This window comes from Siniperca chuatsi, linkage group LG24, assembly GCF_020085105.1.
Source record: "Siniperca chuatsi isolate FFG_IHB_CAS linkage group LG24, ASM2008510v1, whole genome shotgun sequence".
Taxonomy (NCBI): Eukaryota; Metazoa; Chordata; class Actinopteri; order Centrarchiformes; family Sinipercidae; genus Siniperca; species Siniperca chuatsi.
Genome location: NC_058065.1, coordinates 8191337 through 8212598, shown reverse-complemented (window position 1 = coordinate 8212598; position 21262 = coordinate 8191337). Strand labels below are relative to the sequence as shown.

The following is a 21262-nucleotide window of genomic DNA, read 5'->3' as shown; positions in this document are numbered from 1 at the left end:
AGGTAAATTAGAAATCACCACTGACAAAGCAGGTTTGATCCAGACATAAATCACTTTATTATAAACAGAGTTTATTTTAAAATTACACATCCCTCAGTCTAAAAAAAAGGGTGCAAGCACAAGATAAAAGACTAGTCAACGTCCCTCCTGAGAAAACACATGAACGGCTTTGAACCCGACGAAACGTCAGAATCAAGGAGGCACAGTTTAGAAGTAACAACAACAAATCACTCTTTGTGTGTGTTGAAAAGTGGAATATCAGAAGCAGCCATGCGGGAACACTTCTAAATTTGAACAGAGGAAGGGGGGGATGAAAATGATTTTGTGGTTAAACCAAGTTGACAGGCATAAGAGGAGCTACTGCAGCATGTAACATCACCAAGCTAGAGGGTACACAAAAACAGATTAGGAGGAAACATGTAGCCACATGTTTGAATATATTTACATCACCTACGGGAGCAGTTTTACTGTACCTCTGACCCTCAGCTGGCAGACATTTCTATTCTTTGTGCTGAAATCAAGAGACAAAAACCATGCAGTCTCTTGCATATAGGGTAGTGCTGTATGCTTGGTCCTGAGTTAAAAAGAACTTATGTAAAAGTGTAAAGCCACAAAAAACATTATGTGCAGCATCAAAATCATAAGTTTGGAGCAACAGCTGACAGGTCAGTGACATTCGCATCTGGCTAAGCAGAAGCTCAGCTAATTTATGCAACTTTTGTGCTTAAAATAACTTCTAACCCTCGGCTAACCCAAACCATTAGTCCTGACATTAGCTGTGTCTGCAGCCACCATCCATTACATGACAAAGCTGCCGTCTCACCGAGAGATCAGAGCTTCAGTGGGATAACGGGCCAGTACTTGGGCCGTTTGAGGTCACAGTTTCTGTCGAAAGTGAGCTGCATTGCTGCCTCCATGGCCAGGATCTTAGCCGCGTCCTCGCCATACAGCTTCTTCATCTCGGCCCCGCGTCTCTCGCCAGGTCTCTCGGAGGGAGGAGCTGCGCTGCTTCGCCGCCAGGAGGCGCCGTGCAGGTCCTGGTCGGCCGGCACGTAGCTGTCCTGCTGCTCGGCCTCCATCTGCTGCTGCTTCTCTGCAAGGACAGGAAGGCAGATTATTTTTAGACACATAGCAGGCAGTCTCTTCACCTTAAACTAACTAAACCTATGTTATCTGATTACAAGTGTACAGGCAAAGCAAATTATTACTGATTAAGAGACGGGAGAGGTTTGGAGACTCTATTCCTCAAAAAATAATGTCACAATCTTTAGCTTTCTCAACTCTGAACCCCTGTTCTCTTACTCAGTTCCTCTCTGTGCTTCTCTGTCTGGGCGAAGTACTGCCGAAGTTCCTCGCTGATCTCCATGTTGCTGACGTCGCACTCGATCTCGCTGTCCGAGCTGCTCTGCTCATCTCCATCCTCTGCGTCTTTGCCGTCCCACTCTCTGGCGTGCCAGTCTGCATAGCGCCGGTGGCTGCTGGGATATGGCTCCCGGCGGCAGCCAGGGCCGTAGGCAGCCTCCAAGGCCTTTCGGTAGGCACGCCTGTGTGTCTGGTGCCAGGCCATCGCCTGCTGGTAGTGCTGCCAGTAGCGGCTGTACACGGGGCTGGAAAACCAGGACATCACAGTGCTAATGTCCTCCTGCCAAAGAGAAGAATCAGTACGGTTTCATATTATTCAAAGTCTCACAAGTTTGATTGTTTGTCATGAAAAATTTGCTGGGTTTAGATTAATTTAAAAAGGTATACTGGGCATTTTTGTACACTTGGATTTGAACCTAAGAGAGGAGAGGGGAAAAAATGTTGTATTTCAGCTTTAATGTGTCACTTCCTGTAAACGTAACTCTGCATAACACCACAAAATCATGTGGGTCCTTGAAGGTCTCAGTAGATGGAAATCTGCTGCTCTATGCTGCAGTCCCCCTTTGTCATTTAAGGTTATAATAATAGGGGTGTGTTACTACAACATCATGCCCAGTACACCTTTAATGTAAGATACTCAAGACAGTAAGACTTCACCTTCCGTACCATGATTGGAGATGCCTGCAGTTCAGTGAATCTCCCGGCTAACTTTGCTAACCTGCTAATTCAGAAAGATACAGAATTACTAATAAGAACAACAAGCAAATGCAGAGTACGTTAAACAACATCTGCTTCTGTTAAGATAAAGTAGCACTCTAAAACAGGCTAACTTTATAGGTTCAGGAGGAATGAAGGAACCAAGCTGACAACTTGAAAACAAATGTGAACGCGCACCGTTTGTCCGACTTCAAGCACCACGAATGAGCAACACAATGCGACTAAACTTACAGTTAACATGTAACGGATAAGGAGCATTTACTTGCTCTCATTAGAAAACGTTTACCTGTGTGATGTCAACTTGTTTAGCGGCTCGTGCTCATGATGCTTCCTCGGAGAGAATTTCCCAGCAGCCTTTGAGGCACAGCAACATAAATGCTGACTACATGGCGCCACCCAGCGGACACTGTGCAAGCATGCAACACATTCAAACAGTGGACAGTGCTCCTGCAAAGTGACATTACTCGCTCACATCTATGAACTAGATTGAAAGAATGTAACATCTGTTTAACTTTTCAAGTTAAAATAAACCAGAGTTGTAGTTCTTTACCTTGGCTTTAACTTCTTATCCTTTTTAACACCTTGTTACCTTGTTAAATACAATGGTGGAATGTAGCTAAGTATATTTACTTTACTTGAGTATTTCCATTTCATGCTACTTTATACTTCTACTCTACATATATATCATATATACGTATCATAGGGAAATATTTTTACTTTTTACTCTACTACATTTATTTAATACCTTTAGTTACTAGTTAACTCTGCAGATTCAGATCATTAATACAAAATATAATCAATAAATAAATGATGATGTATTATTATAGATTATTGTAAATTAACCAGCAATATATAAATCAGTCCCCTTTGCAACATTAAAGTGATGCTTACACATAATGCATCACAATTTATAATAAAGCACTTTTACTTTTGGTACTTTATTTTGATGCTAATAAATAAATGCTTTTGTACTTTTGCTTAAGTAACATTTTGAATGCAGTAACATGGTATTTCTACTCTGTGGTATTGCTACTTTTACTTAAGTAAAAGATCTGAGTACTTCTTCCACCACTGTTTAAATATGAAAAGGTCGAAAAGGTCTTCACAATATTTTGCCACCTTTTAAAATCTTAAATTTGGACCATTTTACCCGGGGTTATTGGCAGAATTGAGATTTTTTAACAGTTTTTAAAATCCTTTGACATCTAATAATGAAAGGCCTTACTTTCATCATCCATACGGTTAGCTTTTAATTGTGCTGTAAGTATTAGTGCCTTCCTCTGATATACAGAATTAACTGAGTCTGTTTCTGAAGTTACTAAGGATGAGGAGCTGCTGCAGGAGATGAAGAAATGTGTGGGCCTGTGGCTGGAGCATTACATCCAGAGGGAAACAGGGACGCTCCTCACTGTCGTCTCTGACATGTCTGACTGTGGCCTAATTTGACAGGAGATCTAATCTGTTTATGTGCACGCCTCTGTCAGTCCGTGTTTCAGTTTTACTCCTCTAGTGTTTTCATATAAGACGAGATTCACAAAAGAACATCAAAAATCTTTGTGTCTCTCTGCTATCTGCTAAGCATTTATAATGTCCTACAAAGTGGAGTAATGTTCTCTCACGTTTACATTTGTAAAACCAAAACCTCAATTTGTATGTGTCAGTATTTGTTTTTTCCCTACAGCCATTTTTCCTGTCACTTTCTTTTTACTGTCACTTTAACTGACAGCTCCATAAAGGGGTCAAAGGTGAAGTTCAGTCTCCTTATAGTTACGGAAGTAAGTCAGCAAGGCTTTTTTGATTCGTGGAATATACATTTTAAATTTGTATTTGGAACGTTTATTCTAAATTGGTCTAAATTGAACTCATTTTCTTATGTAATTTGGCTTCACAGTACACTTAAATTCCAGCAGGCCAGCCATCTTGGTTCTGTAGCTTAACATTTGCAAAACCATTTGTCTATCAGATATTTGTATGTCTGGTTTTTGATTACAGAGTTGTCAAAACACCAAAATGTAACATTATGTGGGCAAGGATTGCATTGTGATATATCAGGAAAGGGGGTGTATGAGCAGAATAGTTAGGCAGAGTGTTTGAGTACTGTGAGACATGTTTGACTGTATATCTGGGTCATGCTTTGGCTTGAGGCTTCAAAGCTTTCAGAGGAAATGCAAAAAGACAGATGTGCCTTTTCAAAACACATCTCCTCCTACAGTGTGTTGTTTGAATGGATGTGTTAACACAATAGAGTAAGTATAAAAATAAAATGAGCATTTTCTCTACTCCAGAACATGGATTTTCTGAAGTAAATAATTTATTGCTTCCTTGAATACTACCCCAGATTGCTGTGCAAGTATTTTTGAAACAGTCCTTTTCATGTAATACTTAATTAATGTGCATTGTGGATAATACATGCCATATAATTTTCCAGGTATACAATGACCTTGATGTTATATGAATATGGTTGCCCTTTCTTATTTCATTTACAGCTAAACTAAAGATATATGAAATAAATATAAATCATAAGTGGGACTTTGCTAATGTCTGGATCAATTTCATAACTGCATTTCATCATGTGTAATATCTGCTATTGTATGATGGGTAGTTTCACATTTTGTACATGCTCTATTATATATATATATATATATATATATATATATATATATATATATATACACATATATATATAGTCAACATAGCAGATATATATATATATATATATATATATATATATATATATATATATATATATATATATATATATATATATATATGCTATGTTGACTTATGTGTCAACCAGGTATGTGAACACCCACAAACACATGTATACATAATGTATTTGTTTGCTGTTAATCACCTGTATGTCTAAATACTCATACATTCAGTTTGCACCTCATGTCTATGATGTGATTTTACACAATACAATAAAGCACAATGCATTCACCTTTATTTATTTATTTATCTTTTTAATTTGGCTAATCACAGCACTGCTGTGCAATTTAACAGCTGAATCAATATTAATCTTGAGTATCACAATTTCACCAATTTCCTGCACGAACACTAATAAGAGAATACTATCAGTATTGAAATGTTTTACATCTTTTAGGATGTCCTTTGTAGTTAGAAATGTCACAATAGTGTGGGAAACTAAATATGCTGCTTAAAACAGAGAGCATGCTTGTGTTTAACCTACTGTTGAATAGTACAGTACAGTTATTTGTCTACCACTTCCTCTGCTGGTAGGCCTCAGGGTCGCTGTATTATATGTGATTTAGAGCTTTACTTTCTAATAGATAGGCTAAAGAAGTACAACCAATTATCTGACACTGTTATCGACAACATTACAAGCAAGAGTGAACAACACAGAGTAAAAGCCGCAACACCCAGACCAGAGATAAAAATAGGAGCTGTTATTTCAAGCAGTGGTTTCTGTTATGTACATCCCTTCCTTCTTTTTCTTCTCAGAGCTGTAGATTATTACATAAGTCATTTAATAGAAATTTGATTTTGGAGGGAATCTCATCGTTTCTCATCTCTGAGCACCAGCACAACATTTAAAAGCTCTAGTCAGACAGCGGCCTCTCTAGGATGTACACGCGTACTATGCTTGTCACCAGACAACCCTGTACCCTATAAACTATGGTGGTCTTCTTGCTGCATACTTTATATTTGAATAAATATGGAATTAAATAAATATAACCTTATAAAGGGTTATGTTTATCAGTGGTAGCTGGCCACAACAGTACTATCAGGGATGGATTAGACTGCTTCACACACATTATTTTCATGCTTGTCTTATGACTGTGGTGTAGAAACGCTTGACCTAGTTTGTATTGCAGCATTTTAACCACAGTCTTGGAACTTACAGCTGTGACAACTTATATTATCTCCTTTATGGCGGGGAACAAGATCAGAAAAGTCCGTGTTGGTCTGCATCTTTAATAACCTCTTCTACCTGGTTCCATATCCTGCATTTATTTAAATGTTTGTCTGTCTCAGTTATAGTTTCAGTTTGTGTAAGCAGTTTAAACTCTGTCTGTTTCCTGTCCAGCTGAGGAACAAAGCTTTGGCCTGAGAAAGGCAAAGAAAGGATGTCTTCTCATCCTCCATACTGTGACCCCAAACATGTAGCCGATGCTTTTAAAGTTTGCAGTTTTCCAGTGGAATGCAACAGTAATGTTAATTTTTTGACATATTTTGACAGTGGTTTACCCAGGTAAGGAACTGTAACACTTCTTTAAACACTTTTCATTATATGGTGGGAGCAAAGGGTGGGGTACCACTTGATTAAATTATTCAACACAATGCTGTAGGAGGGAGGCTAATCTGAGTCCTCTGTATTCCAGTAACAACGTCTCTTTGACCAGTACCTGTGTTTGTTGTCTCTGCAGACTCTTCAGAGTAATACAAGGTGAAGCCCGGCAACAGCAGCTGTGCAGCCGGGACATCTGTGGAAATCACTGTGTTCCTGTGTGAAGGTAAGTCTGTACCATGTACTGTCAACACTCGGCCATGCCCGACAGCAGTCAGCTAGAAGTAGTTAATATTCATTTTATATTTAAATCTCATTAGTTTGTGCAGCCAAAGCCATTTCAAGAGTATATTTAATGTGTGAAACAAATGAAAAATGGCTGACACTGAATTCATGAAAGCTCAGACTGACCTCTTGCTCCAAGGCATCTTCTCAGGACGCTTCCTCGTCATGGCTGCTGAAATGGAGCCCAGTACCACTGATGGCGAGCAGGATCTGGCCACATTCTGCGAGGAGATCCCCCAGTCTAAAATGATAAACCAAAGGTCTGTGCTGCACTGATATTAAACATTATTCATCATTCTATGAATTGTGCATTGTATGTGTTCTGTATGTAATAATTGTTTTTCTTATGCATTATTTTTGGAAAACTTAATGATGTCAAAATGTGTGTTTAGTCCTGCCTAACAAAGACACCCCAAATACAAAGCCTTGAATATGCCAGTAAAGTTTATAACATGGCGTGTTTTTAAAGGAAGAAAACCACAAACTAAAAACACAAAGGCATGAACAAATGAATCCATATTTATTGTTCCTTTTCAGTCTGAAGTGTCCCGTCTGGCAGGATGTAAAGCCCGTCCTTAGACTGACGACCAAAAACTACGGCACACCAGCGACCAGTAACGGTCACCAAAACATTCACGTAGCGGTCAGTTGTGTGCTAAGTACCAGCTTTGTTGTTGTGGGTATATATAGTAACAGCCCACTAATATTTAAATAACTCACCTCTTGAACTGACTACTTTGGACTGTACTGTGTCCACAGTGAATCAAATTAAGGTTAAATCAGGTTAAATCTCAAACTGACCTTGTACTTGTACACATCTGTTTTGAAAACATTTTTGAAAAGCCGTGACTCGGACTGTGTCCTTAAAGTTGTCATTGATTTAAATCTTTGTCTGCTGCCCTCAGCTCCTGCAGGTGATGGCCAGCAGCCGTCGACTGGAGCGGAAGTTGGATCACTGCCTTTGGACCCAGAAGGTTTTTATTGTCCTGGTGATGGCCATGACAGCTTTGTGGGGCTTCACTCTCTACATCCACTATTCAGCTGGCTATTTTAGCTGGACCACGGCTAAAAACTGAGGCACTATTTAATATAATATAAAATGTCAGCTGAGCAAGTTTTTGTCAATATTCTTGAGTCTGTGCAGCAGTTTGCATCACGTATTTGCCTGTGGATGAATATTCTTGTGTTCAAAGTTTGTTTGAGGTGAATCTCATATTTTTTCGACGTGGCCTGCGACACAAAATTCTGGACTCCTGGAAGTTTACATGTTTTGAATGTGTGATGATAAGGATTTGCAGAACCTATTTCATACTTGTTTTTTGTGGATGTCTCTGGGTGTAATTACCATATGGATGCATCTATACTCCAGAGGCATGGATAATGCACACACACTGTGGAAACAATAAAGTCTATCTATCTAACTTCTGGCCATTAAATTGCTGTCTGGCTGTATATCTAATTTTGACCATTTTCAAGTCGTCCTTCAAAACATAACCAATTTAAGGTCATTGGACATCCTCAGACAAGTTCTTGAAGGTTGTTGAAAGATTTGACATCCAATTTTGTTTGCGCCCCTGCTTCAAGAAAAAAAACTATCAAAGACTTGGGTAAGTTGGCTTTCCATGCATGCTCTATACTGTTGGTTTTGTGTGTACAGTATAAACGCAGTTTAGCGGAAATTGATGCTTTTCAATGAAACCAGTGTTAGAGATTCCCCCACAGTGTCTCTAAACTAAAAAGTAGAAGCAGTCATGTCCTACACTTCCTTTTTAGGACATGTCATCATCAGCTCTTACGCTTATAAGGTTTTATTGTCAATGTTTACCCTCCTCCGTTCAGTATAGTTGACGGGATTCTGACAGAAGCACTGTTGTTCTGACCTCTCCACCATTATGGATCAATGGAAACTTTGGCTTGTCCTGCTTCTCCTGTGTTTGTGTTTTGACTGTACTGAAGGTACTGTACAGGAGAGGTTCATTACTGTCAGTTTTGCAGTTTGGTAGAATTTCAAGTTGCCAGTACTAACTTTTAATGCATCCCACTATTTACTTGACCGTACTCATTCTGGTGCACTCATTTCCTATAATTGCAGAGATTCTTGTGAAAACCATTGGGAGTGAACCAGATGTCACTCCAATATGCACCGATGCTACACTGAGTATCATCACACTGATAGTGTGTAAGATCAGCACAGAGAGGAGCCGGGGAGCAGAGTGTCGTCTGCTGTATCAACATGGACAGGACTTTGTGCACGAATGTGACTCCAGGTTCACACTTATGACAAAGAATCAGACTGTGTTTCTCCACCTGACCAGTTTAAAACCAGAGGACAGAGGGAACTACACCTGTGAGTGTTCACATGCTCGTGGAACAGATACTCTCTATCTCAGTATCACTGTGAAAGGTAATTTTTTTATTTTCTTGCTTTTGAGAGCTTGCATTTGTCTCCTACGCTGTTGTTAACATCATGAATACTTGCAATTGCAGTATGATGCCTCTACTACACAAAGTAAATGAAAGTGTATGGTTGTTAATCCAACAGAGAACCAGGAATAAAACAAAATGACACATGATAGCACCGGTACTCATCACAACAAACACTGGCACTAATGTCTGTTTGGGTATAAACTTTGGTAATACATGCTTTTTAATGTCTATAGATGTAAAATGGAGACCTTATAAATGTCAGATGAGATATTATAGGGAACACAACTATTGATATGATCTGATTGTCAAACTGATTCCAAGGAGATTCCAGCATTACAGTATTGTTATTTTTTTCTCTTATTTTTTTAGGAGAGGCCAGCACTTTCAGCACTATGACAATACTCATTTCTACCTCTGTGATTGGTAGTGGTACTGCATTTATCATTGTAACTGGATTTGTCATTGGGCTTATCCTGAGAAACAGTTGTTGCAGGTGAAAAATTCTTACATCATTCTTGAAACGCAGGTAGTTGGCGTTTACGTTGAGAAAAGCACTGTAATTTAAGATACTCAGCAATTTCATAGCAGCATGTACCTTTTTTTTGTGAAGCTGTAATAATATTTGTAAAAATCATGTAACTTCGTGAAGCTAGGAGTAACACTGTTTTACTGTTGCTTGACTGACTCAACTGTAGTTGCTTTTTTGATTTGTTTTTGTGTGTGTTTGGTGTTCCACTGATATAAATCACTTTTGCAGAGACAGTACCAGGTCAGGACCATCTGGATTATCTGAATGTCAAACCTCCTGCTCTTTGGTGAGCAATGTATTCTTTGGTTTTATACCGTTCAACATTGTAAGTATATCATTTATTGTATGCAATTCTATGTACAGTCATACATCAGGCAATCAATTGATTGAACATAAATGTATGTAAGAGCTCTACTAAGAGAAGAGAATACACTCAGTGGCAACTCAATACACTTGCTCAGTACCATCTGACAACTATTTTCACATGTGGTATCAAGTGTTACAATTGCAGGAAGGTGGCTGTTTCTGAGATGCTGAAATAGAAATGCCTCACTGTATATGTGTTACATTTATTGCCCCTTTTAATGGTTAGGCCAACCGAAAATGATGCTCTTGACCTTCTCTGCCTGCATTATCATAGCTGCAAATTTTTCCACATTTAAAGGAATAACACTTGTTCATTTAAGACGTTGTTTTTCAAGAGGCACAGACTGGGGCCAGTGCTCTGCTATTTATACTTGGCGTGGCAGCTAACATACAATTGCCTATTATGTCACAGTTAGGGAGGGACAAGAGAATTCGGCCTAACTGTACTTTCAGATCCAAGCAGACAAGCTAATTTTGTGCAAAAAACATAAAATGTGCATTGCTGGAAAAATCAAATGCATTAACATCATATGCCAACAATAATCTATGTGATTATGTGTACAGTGCAAAAAAATAATTTATTGTGTTGTTTCTCTTTAAGGCAGCGCCCTGCTTGACCTCATGTTCATAATCAAACTGTTTTTATTTGCTCTATCTTGACATGTTGCTGTTTAACACATTTAAAGCGATGAGTCGCACAGCCAAGTTTTGATGATTTTGAGGGTGAGTGGAGTTAAGGGGATTTCAGTCAGAGGTGAGATTAGGGTTCAGTATGACTCAGGTTTCCTGACTAGAGTTACAATTTGTCAACCTTTTCAACCTAATTTATTCAGTTATGTTAAGATTTTAAGTACCACTTTCTAATATGGCAGCCTTTAAAAAAAAACTTTTGTTGCTGTAGTTAATGGCTTGATTAATGATTGATTTTATTAATGCTTTATAAATCATTTATAATCTATCGTTAGCAACAGGTTTTGGGTTGTCAGCCACGTTGATTATAACCCTTATGTTGATGAAATAAACCAACGACGCTTTATTAATAACTTACTAACATTTATAACTGCAGACTTGATAGCTAATTTGACCTCTAATAGAGGTACTAGTAAAGCCACTGTAAATGATTTATTAGTAACTATTAAAGCCAGTAGTTACAATTTATAAACCTTTATAAAGGGTTCCTTATTAGAAATTTGGATATGTTTTTATAGGACAAAGACGACCCAGATAACCTCTACACAAGCCTTCAGCAGCCATCAAGTGATGTCTACCTGACCATCTCCTCGGTGCACCATCAACATCACAACAAAACAAATTCAGCCGGCGACAGTACAGCGACTGTCCATTTGGACCTGGATAAAGATGGGAGAGAGACTGATCACAATTGCAAAATCTATGAAAACAGCTAAACCAAAAGTCAAGATAACTGCATAACTATAATAACCGGGACATTGCGACTCGGTCCAAGTTTTGAGATGTTGATCTGATCGGTATTTCACATAACTTGGAACATTCAGCCTCAACATGTCCAACGTCTTCCTCTTTTAGCTAATGGTTTTTTTTTATGATGTTGTGCGGAATGTTTTTTTTTATTAAAATGTTGCAGGAGTCACAAAAATCAAGCAACACAATAAAGTAAGTGTTAAAATTGCTGTATTACATAGTTTCTTATAAAACAGTTAATTATAAGTCATGTGCAGTCAACCCTCACACTACACAGAAAGAAATGTATCATCATTATATACATCTAACAAGGATGTAAATTATGAATCATTGGAAATTAAGAGCTACTAATTTGAACTACTTACGTTGCTTAATGTCCTAAACATTCCTAACGTCTGAAAATCCTTCAATGTTTGTGGGGAAAAAAGCTGTTGACAATGAATTAATATATTTTCAGCTTTGTTCTGCTTCTGCCACTGTGTGTGTGTGTGTGTGTGTGTGTGTGTGTGTGTGTGTGTGTGTGTGACAGCAAAGGCACTGTGCAAAAGCTACTTTATAGTTATGCAGGTCATTTTGTAATAAAACATCTGTAGGGAAACCCAGAGTTGTCTTTACTCTGATCATTTTACTGCAGTTAAAAATGTGAAATGTGACAAACAGAGTCCTGATTTTACTGTGAGGTAAGTTTGTTTGCTAACAAACAGGAAATACTTAAGTTTTTCAAGAAGATTAAATGACATATAGCAAGATATTATGGGTGGTAGAGTGGAGTAGAAAATGTTCTTCTCACAGGGATTTAATTCAGATTGTCCTTGATATTTTTTTGACAATGTTTAGAAGACGAAGAGGACCACACGCTTTGCTCCTGTTGTTACTGTTGCTACCACTTCCATCATTACAGCTGGAATAATCTGTGGTCGTATCCTGAGAAGAAAGCAAAGGTGAAAACTTTCACTAAATGCTTTAAACTTGTAAAATAATAATTCACGTGTCTACAGTATAATGTGTTGTAGTGTTGTAATTAGAAACAGCACAAATACAGGGTTCCGATGGTGACACAGGTGCTCTACTTCCTTGGTTGTGAACGTGACGGCTTTATCATCTTTGAACCATATAACTTCTCATTTCCTTATTTACACTCTGCATCAGAGTACAAGCCTGTGATTAGGTTGCGTGCTGACAGAGAAATCACATGCAAAACAACTTATTTTGATAAATGTTACTTACTCCCAAACGTGACTTGTACCCACATCTTAGAGTGTCATAACATGAAAGCAGAAGCAGTCATGTCTTGCACTTCCTTTTTAAAAGACCTCACACCAGCTCCACCAGCCCCACCTCTGTGAGAGTTTGAGGTTTAGGGGGGTCTGTGTGTCCTCGTCCCTACAGTACAATATGCTGTACACTGCCAGCAGCAGCTGCACTGTTACTTCCATGTCTTGACCAGTATGGGTAGATGGAAACTGTGGTTTGTTCCGCTTCTGCTGCTAACGTTTTGTATCGACAGCAAAGGTACTGTACAGGAACTAGATTTTATGATGTGTAACTTCGCTGTTAATCTTTCTGTCTTTGAGCAACAGAACATTTTCTGTAATTTACTTATTCTAGTGCAATTCAAAATGTTATTGGTCATGAAATTCACCAAATGTATAAATACAGCATGTGCTACACATTGACTCAGTTTCATACTGTTTTGATTTTTGATTGTCTTTATTGATTGCAGAGATTCTTGTGAAAACCATTGGGAGAGAACCAGATGTCACTCCATTATGCACCAACACTACACTGAGTATCATCACACTGATAGTGTGTAAGATCAGCACAGAGAGGAGCCGGGGAGCAGAGTGTCGTCTGCTGTATCAATATGGACAGGGCTTTGTGCACGAATGTGACTCCAGATTCACACTTATGACAAAGAATCAGACTGTGTTTCTCCACCTGACCAGTTTAAAACCAGAGGACAGAGGGAACTACACCTGTGAGTGTTCACATCCTGGTGGAACAGATATTCTCCATCTGAATATCACTGTGGAAGGTAAATGATTGATGTATTTTATAACTTTTGTGTTTCATACTTGATGTATTTCTCTGGTTATTTTCCAGTGTGTGGTGACATTATTAGGAATGTCACCGTCAGTCTGTACTTGTCAGAGAATCAAACCTGCTTTGTTTCACAGGGTAAATAAAAGTGTAGTGCGATTAAGCAAACAATACTAGGTATAAAGCAAAATGACAAATGACAGCACTTGTATGTCATGATAATAGACTTAATACTAACAGTATAATATACCTGTAATACAATATTACATGATGCTGTGGACAACAGAGATTAGAAGTTTCTGTATAAACAGAGTGAATACCAGCTACTTTTCTGACAAGGATTTTGTTCTTTACAATGTTTTAGAGGATGAAGACGCTGGCAGTTCAACACAAATGCCTATTCCGAGTGCTTTGATTGGTGTAACTATAGTCATCATTATAACTGGAGTAATTCTGGGATTTATCCTCAGAAAAATTCACCACAGGTAAGAGACTAATATAGTGCTGATAGGGAATAAAATCGTGTTAAGTAAAGCATAAAAGCTTAAGTGCTACAAAAAAGTTTGCACATGGAATACTATCACAAAGCACAGCGAATGAATCATTTTTTGTTTGTGCAACAGGAGACAACTGGAACCCCTGCCCAGTCATCCAAACACGGTACTGCACACCAAGATGTCATGCCTACTTTTTGTCTGCCGTTTATTTTACTTTAACTTTTTTTTAACTATGTGTTCTTTTACAGGAACCACAAGACACTGAGCCGTGCGGCACCTTCATACAGAAAGAGAATGAACTTTATTCACCTGCCAGAAGTTGTGAAACTACTATTAATTATTTTGAAGAGATGACACAAATTTAAGGATGCCTTTGTAGATTTTTAATTATATAATAACTACTCCGATGTGATGCATGTTTTCCTGCTGAATAGTAAGTGAAACAGTGCCCATTGAATATTTCACACCTTGAAGCGCATTTAATTCTAAAACCTAGCTTAACCTAGTTTTCTATAAATTGTATTCCTTTTTTTTTAAGTTAAATGTTTTAAAATTAGCACATTGAGTGCATTATACTGTCCGACAATTATGTCCAGAATAAATTATATAATAAATGACTGTTTTAAACAAAGTTGACTCCTGTTCTTTTATTGTCAGCTATTCAGTCAAATACCTACAAAGTCATAATAATTAAACACTTAAATTGTCATAGTTTGGGGTTTTGTCCTGTTTCCTGTTTTAATTTGTAGTGTTCTCCTCTCCTCGTGTGTCTTCGGGATTTACTTCCTGTCTTTGTTTGCTTTCCTTCCAGTTTAGAGTGTTGGCCCCACCTTGATTGATTGCACCTGTGGTTCGTTGTCTCACCTCCCTTAGTGTATTTAGTCCAGGTCTTTTCCTTTGTTCATTGTCGGGTCGTTGTCCCTGTCATGTGCATTTTTGTTGTACTTTGTTCCTGTGTCCAGCATTTCTTACCTGTGAGTTCTGATGTATTAATTCTTTGTTTCCTTGGACACTGTCTGTATTGTGGACTCTTGGACTTTTGCCTGCTCCCTGTTGGATTTGTTGGCTTTGTTTGGACTTGGTCTCTGGTTTTGACCTCTGCCTGCTTGAGGCCCTTGGTTGTTTCCCTGTCGGTGGTCGTGGCCCCCGTGTGCTCTGCTGTCTGCAGGGCTGCATTTCCTGTTCTACCTACCACGCTGCACAAGCCAAGCCAGAACCTACACTCACCGTCTCCGCCCTCTAAGTCCAGTCAGTTCTCCACGGACTGTGACTACTAACGTCAATACTGGTTACAGCGGACTACACCGGACTCGGCCGCTCTGGAAGAGTGCTTATCAACCTGTCCTTGCTTGCAGTATTATAATAAAAACTGTCACTACTACTATCCAGTTCTCCACTTTACTGTGTTCTGCATTTGGGTCCTTAGATTGTGCTATATGACATAAATATAGGTTTTATTTAAAACAAATCAAACATCCCCTGTGTATCATCTCTACATTTGATTCTGAATATACAGTAAACACACTATTAAAAATAGAAATCATTGTCAAAGTGCACTTCTCATACTGAGTATTTTTCTCCAAACCGCTGTGTGACTTCAGAGAATATATAATAACTCCCCAGGGCTCTTGAACACATCATCAGTGATTTGTAACCTGGCGTTTTTAACATCACTGTTAATCTCGTCAGCTTGACTCGACGTCTAGCATCTCAGCTTCCTGCATGTACTTCTACCTCGAGGCTTTCGCTGCTGCCTCCATGATGTTGCAGATGCCTCTGAGCCTCATTCTCACTCCTGCACACAGATGGCTTTGAAGAGGGTCGACTCCGCAGATGAAGCCCTTACAGTATGTCTTTGTGACGGTGGTTGACCCTGATTATCACTGTTTTACATGACACGGCTAAAAAGAACAAATCAAATGGGTAGGAGAGATGCTGTACCAACAGTAAATTTGATTTCACATTGTCTGAAATGTGTAAGCTATGTATTTATGTGAAAAAAATCGTTTTAACATTTAATTGCTTTCCATAAAGAAAAAAGTTTGTAGGCAGACATATTTTTGAACGACTGTTTACTGGAGGAGACTCTAATGAACTAATTGACAGTAAACAGGAAGTATTGTATTGCGACACTTCTACGACCACAATGACACATCTCTAAATAAAAACAAAACCAAACTGAGGCTTCATGGGTTCTTATGGTAGATTATCTTGATCTGTCTAAGCTGCTTTGTACAAATCAAGCCCTGATTTCTCCAGCTATCCAAACTATGTGCAGAACCCTGCAAGAAGAAAGGTAATTTAGAGGATTATCACAATCTTGGCATCATTATTTAAATGCAATGAACATAAGGCCAGGCTTTTGTCCCTCTTCAGACTGAATGTCCTGCAACAACCAAACAAACTATGAAGACATTCACATTGCGGTGAGTTGTGTACTTAATAACACAATGAAATTCTAATAATTCACCCTTTGAACTGACTGATAACAATCACTGTGCCCATAGTAAATCAACAGGGGATTTCAAATACCACTGGTTTGACTTTGACCAAATATGGAGGAATGACACTGATATAGAGCTGCTATTAATGTAAACAATCCAATGATATCATAGATGCCATTTGTGAAATATTGATGGAAGATACATTTCGACATTTTTCTATAACATGAAACTTGACCTCTAAAACCGACATTTTATGAGGCATGTGCTGTTATAAATGTGATAATATCAAAGCAGGAGGACATTTGTTGATTGCCTTGTTCACGAGTCTGACTGACGCTGGATCAGTTCTTGTGTCTATTCGGCAGTTGGCACTACCTGTGAACACCTGTGAACATCCTTTTGTTCAGTGGTCATGTGAGGTGAATATTCACAGAGAACTTGTTTCAGGAAGATAGGATCTACATGTTTGCTTCACATTCGGTGGGAAAGAACTACAACTGGGATTGGCCTTGATACAGAAAGTGATAAGTACTGTATAAATCTAATTTTGACCAGTGTCACGTCTTCCTCCAAAACAATCACCAAATATCAACACATTTTTTGTTATTCAATTTCCTCAAACACAGCCTAAGTGTTTAAATTTGTACTCAATTTAATTTAATAAGGGCTGAAGCTTTAGCCAAAATGAATGCTTTCAGTGAAACCACTGTTAAAGATTCAACCACAGAGGGTCTTAACTTAGGAAATGTACTTCCTTTTTAGGAACACGTGACTGACTATCAGTTCATACGCTTAGAAGATATTTTAAATATTTTGAGGTTTAGGTAGCAAAAAGGGTGAGTCAAAGTTTATCTTCCTCTCTTCAGTATCGTTTAGTGTGTACCGACGGCAACACTGTTGTTCGGACCTTCTGCGATTATGGATCAGTGGAAGCTGTGGTTTGTCCTGCTTCTGCCACTGTGTCTGTGCTTTGACTCTGAAGGTACTGAGCTTTTAATTACATACTGTTAATGCAAGTCAGTCAGTTTTGCAGTTTGGTAGAATTAATCTTTTGCAGTCAGAGATGGAAAATGTGTAAATGTAACAAATATTAAGGCATTCAAAAGCTCTTTCTTATTTTTTGCAGACATTCTTGTGAAAACCATTGGGAGTGAACCAGATGTCACTCCAATATGCACCAACGCTACACTGAGTATCATCACACTGATAGTGTGTAAGATCAGCACAGAGAGAAATGGGGGAGCAGAGTGTCGTCTGCTGTATGGACATGGATGGGACTTTGTGCACGAATGTGACTCCAGGTTCACACTTAAGACAAAGAATCAGACTGTGTTTCTCCACCTGACCAGTTTAAAACCAGAGGACAGAGGGAACTACACCTGTGAGTGTTCACATCTTGATGGAGTATATATTCTCCATCTGAATATCACTGTGGAAGGTAAATGATTGATTTATTGTCTTGCTTTCAAACTGTATGCATTTCAAAGTGTAGTCTGTTGCTAAAACATACAGAATTTAAAACTTAATGTCTGTAGATGTACAATTTAGGCTTTATGGTGGATGAATAAATATTCTGCCTCAGTATCAGTGTGGAAGGTAAATGTGTTGTATTTTTGGTCGTTCCTTTTGTGTTTATTGAGTGGTTTTGAACAATACTTTGTCTCAGATTATTTTCCATTGCATGTTAACAAATTCAGCAGCATCACATGAACAGGACTTCAGCAGCAGTTTTTTTAGGATATTGCCCATCATTGTTATCGGTGGTGTTACTGCATCCATCATTGTGATTGGACTGGTCCTTAAAGGAATCCTGAGAAAAATACATTCAAGGTGAAAATTTCAGCACTGTGTGCTTTAAACCTTATAAAATAATGCAGCTTCTATATTGAATAAAGAATTGTAAATAAATGATACTCAATATTTTCACAGCAGTAATTTGAGTTTTGTAAAGCGCAGAAACTGTAATGTTCTCACTACTAAAGTATACAAGTCTCTGTCAGCTTTAAGTGTGATTTTGTCCAATTAGCCTGTTGTTATTTATGTTGTTTAAATGAATGTTTTGAAATTAATAGCAAGAGCTGTGTTGAACAAAATTGTCATGGGGTAGAGGAAAAGTTAATTCTTAACTATTTATCTGTTTTGTGTTCCACTTCACAATCTGACATCTTCTCATATTTACAGAGACGATACAAGGTCAGCAGCATCTGGGTTAACGGTCTGTGAACCCCCCTGCTCTTTGGTGAGCCACGTATTCTTTTGTTCTACATATTTAAATGTATAAAGTAGCTATTTTAATGTGTGTATTCATATATACAGTACACATACTGGATTTTTACATTGAAGGCATTTACTGTAGCTGAGGTCTTCTTATTTTATTTGTTATTTTTTTGCATGCAGACAGGAAATGATGAGCGGGAGAGAGAGAAAAGGATATCACATGTAACAAATGTCCCACGCAGTATGGTATGTGTCTTAACCACAAGGCCACCACAACGCCTCTTAGGTGATGCGAAGGGGAGAGTGCCGTATAATAGACTTTGCACCAGTAGAAGAAACCTTTTGTAAACTCAGTGACAACAGTCCTGTGACTGTGAGAGAGGTATGCCAGGAGAAGAAAATGCATCTTTATAATTACACACTTGTATTTCCAGAATAGCCTAATTCAATTTCCTTGTTTTGTCTAAATTTTCACGTGATGTAAACTGTAAAAATTGTAGAAATTACATTTCTTGCCCATTTTGAAGTTTAGGTTCACAATTTTTCAAGTCTGTCTTAAAACAGTAGTCAGGGGCCTATGTGAACATTGAAACAGTGTTTGCTTGCTGTAATAATTCCTCCTGCTAATACTGGGCATTAAAAAATCCCTTCCTAATGTGCTTCTATTGTAAGTGATGGGGGGACAAAATCCACAGCCCTTGTTCTGTGTAAAAATGTATTGAAATGTTTATCTGAAGCTAATTTGAGACTTCAGCATTCTGAGTTAGACAAATCAAGTAGATATCTTCCAGAGTTACAGCATTTTTAGTAAGAACATTTCTCTTTAATGCTATCCTCTCATGCTAAGTCCAGTGACTAAAGATCATCTTGATATTCACTATGTGGAACAGCTAGCCATGTGCCTGAAGATTTTGATGTTTCCATAGGACCTAGATGACCCTGATGACCCCTACACAAGCCTTCAGCAGCCAACAAATGATCTCTATCAAACTATCTCCTCAGTGCAACATCAGCATGACACCATGAGAAATTCAGCCTGCAACATCTTAGTGACTGCGCATTTGGATCAGGAAATAGATGGAAGAGAGACTGATCCAAGTTGCAAAATCTATGAAAACATTTAATCAAGATAACATGACTGTATAACAGTATAATATGTCGTATAACATTTTTGGCTTATTGAGACAATATAGAGTTTTAGAATTTAAAAGGATTTCCCTAAACATGAGGAAATTTACGAGATTTTTTAATGCACATACCTTGCCATGAGCCATGTACAGAACAATTATTCATACATGTATCATTATGAATTGTAACTTATTGAAATTTAAAGATAAAATCCACTTAATCAAACTATAATTGCTCATTGGGGAGGCAATTTTCCAAAGGCTCATTATATACAGTACATTGTTGGGACAAAAAATACAGTACTAAAAATTCAGCATCCTGTAAAAATAAACACAAGCAAAATATTTTTGCTCGCTGTGTGGCAGAGAAGATGTCTGCGTTACACTATTTTTCTCCTTCGTTATTATTATTTTATTTTATTTTTTGTTTTTCCAATTTTCTAGAAGATGACGATAAGCTTGAAGTCCTACCTTGATTGTGTGTATTTGATGTTCCACTACCTCTGATAACTCTTCTTATTTAAAGAGCCTGTTCAAGGTCAGCCACATCTGGATCATCTGTATGTGAAACTCCCGGCTCTTCGGGGACTAATGTATTCTTATGTTCTATATCTTTAAACTCAGAAAGAAGCCAGTTCAATGATGTTATCTGGAACATAATAATGAACATAATTTAGTTTAGACTTTAAAAACATGATGCATCAAGATTTTAGTTTATAGGACAAAGATGACCCTGATGACCCCTACACAAGCCTTCAGCAACCAGCAAGGGATCTCTACCAAACTATCTCTATTTCAACCAAAGAGTCAAGATAACACAGCTGTGTAATATGTGGATGTTCTTCTGATCGTAGTTGGACAAAGTCCTTCAGTTCTTTGAGAGATCCAAAATAATGATATTTTTATGTAAAGGTTTTTGTGATATAGGTTGTTTTCCTAAATATTGAGATTACAGTAGCCAATAATATTTAGCCTCAACACCTCCAATTCTTAAGCTGTTGCTGGGCGCTGCCAATTTGTTCATTGATGCTCTGTATAAAACTATTGCAGTGGTCGATAAGTCAAGAAATGCAATAAAGTATGTAAAATATAATGATTTGTACAATATTGATTGTAAGTGATTAATTGTTGGAATTTCAAAATAAATTTCATTGGAACTGTATAACTGCTAACTGAAAAGTAAACATCCCAAAAGCTTGTAAGTTAATTTAATTTAAATTTTTTTCATTGCTGTTGCTCAACAGATTCTGACAGTCACATGAACACAAGGCTACAGTCTGTAGAATTCAGTGACACATGCTGACGTATTAGTGCATTAATGGGCCTACATTTCTGATCACTCCTGAAACAAAGTTAATTCACTTACATAAAGTGAGACGTGTTTTTGTCAGCTACAGTAGTGTCGAGTTGTAACAGTGCTGTGTGAAGACGACACACTGAGGGACACGCAGCTCACACACGCTCAAGCTCAGGCCTTCGACTCTCACTAATCACACAAACTGTGAGATAAATGTTTTTGAACATTAATAATATTGGGACCGATGTTAGGTCTTACTTCCAAA

At 38.0% G+C, this 21262-nt stretch overlaps 4 protein-coding genes across 15 annotated transcripts; 3 read left to right on the top strand and 1 right to left on the bottom strand.

The window, feature by feature from the left end:
* Positions 1–33: 33 nt before the first annotated feature.
* gemin8 (gem (nuclear organelle) associated protein 8) lies at positions 34–2530 on the bottom strand. Of its 6 annotated transcripts, none has more exons than XM_044187773.1 (4): positions 2366–2530; positions 2029–2083; positions 1303–1642; positions 34–1093 (listed from the first exon to the last, which is right to left on the bottom strand). In XM_044187773.1, the coding sequence occupies exons 2-4, from the start codon at positions 2029–2031 to the stop codon at positions 831–833; spliced, it is 606 nt and encodes a 201-aa protein (XP_044043708.1). In that variant the 5' UTR covers positions 2032–2083; positions 2366–2530; the 3' UTR covers positions 34–830. The 6 variants fall into 6 exon arrangements, with proteins under 6 accessions (XP_044043708.1, XP_044043707.1, XP_044043704.1 ...); XM_044187772.1 differs by having other exon boundaries at positions 2029–2080; XM_044187769.1 differs by having other exon boundaries at positions 2020–2080; positions 2366–2455.
* A 3862-nt stretch (positions 2531–6392) lies between these two features.
* On the top strand, positions 6393–11977 carry LOC122872375 (motile sperm domain-containing protein 2-like). Of its 6 annotated transcripts, none has more exons than XM_044188546.1 (8): positions 6397–6554; positions 6753–6873; positions 7151–7256; positions 7519–8569; positions 8706–9017; positions 9410–9533; positions 9798–9855; positions 11144–11977. In XM_044188546.1, exons 4-8 carry the CDS (start codon positions 8506–8508, stop codon positions 11339–11341), a joined length of 756 nt encoding a protein of 251 aa, XP_044044481.1. In that variant the 5' UTR covers positions 6397–6554; positions 6753–6873; positions 7151–7256; positions 7519–8505; the 3' UTR covers positions 11342–11977. The 6 variants fall into 6 exon arrangements, with proteins under 6 accessions (XP_044044480.1, XP_044044481.1, XP_044044478.1 ...); XM_044188543.1 differs by having other exon boundaries at positions 9798–9894; XM_044188544.1 differs by having other exon boundaries at positions 6400–6554; positions 6734–6873; positions 9798–9894.
* Positions 11978–12678: 701 nt separating this feature from the next.
* On the top strand, positions 12679–14650 carry LOC122872376. Its single transcript, XM_044188549.1, has 5 exons — positions 12679–12887; positions 13099–13410; positions 13780–13900; positions 14039–14075; positions 14161–14650. The coding sequence occupies exons 1-5, from the start codon at positions 12824–12826 to the stop codon at positions 14275–14277; spliced, it is 651 nt and encodes a 216-aa protein (XP_044044484.1). The 5' UTR covers positions 12679–12823; the 3' UTR covers positions 14278–14650.
* A 2494-nt stretch (positions 14651–17144) lies between these two features.
* Positions 17145–20846, top strand: LOC122872112. 2 transcript variants are annotated; one of them, XM_044187864.1, is made up of 6 exons: positions 17145–17338; positions 17483–17794; positions 18054–18186; positions 18538–18595; positions 18754–18819; positions 19500–20846. In XM_044187864.1, exons 1-6 carry the CDS (start codon positions 17275–17277, stop codon positions 19695–19697), a joined length of 831 nt encoding a protein of 276 aa, XP_044043799.1. In that variant the 5' UTR covers positions 17145–17274; the 3' UTR covers positions 19698–20846. The 2 variants fall into 2 exon arrangements, with proteins under 2 accessions (XP_044043799.1, XP_044043800.1); XM_044187865.1 differs by having other exon boundaries at positions 18754–18955.
* Positions 20847–21262: the final 416 nt, after the last annotated feature.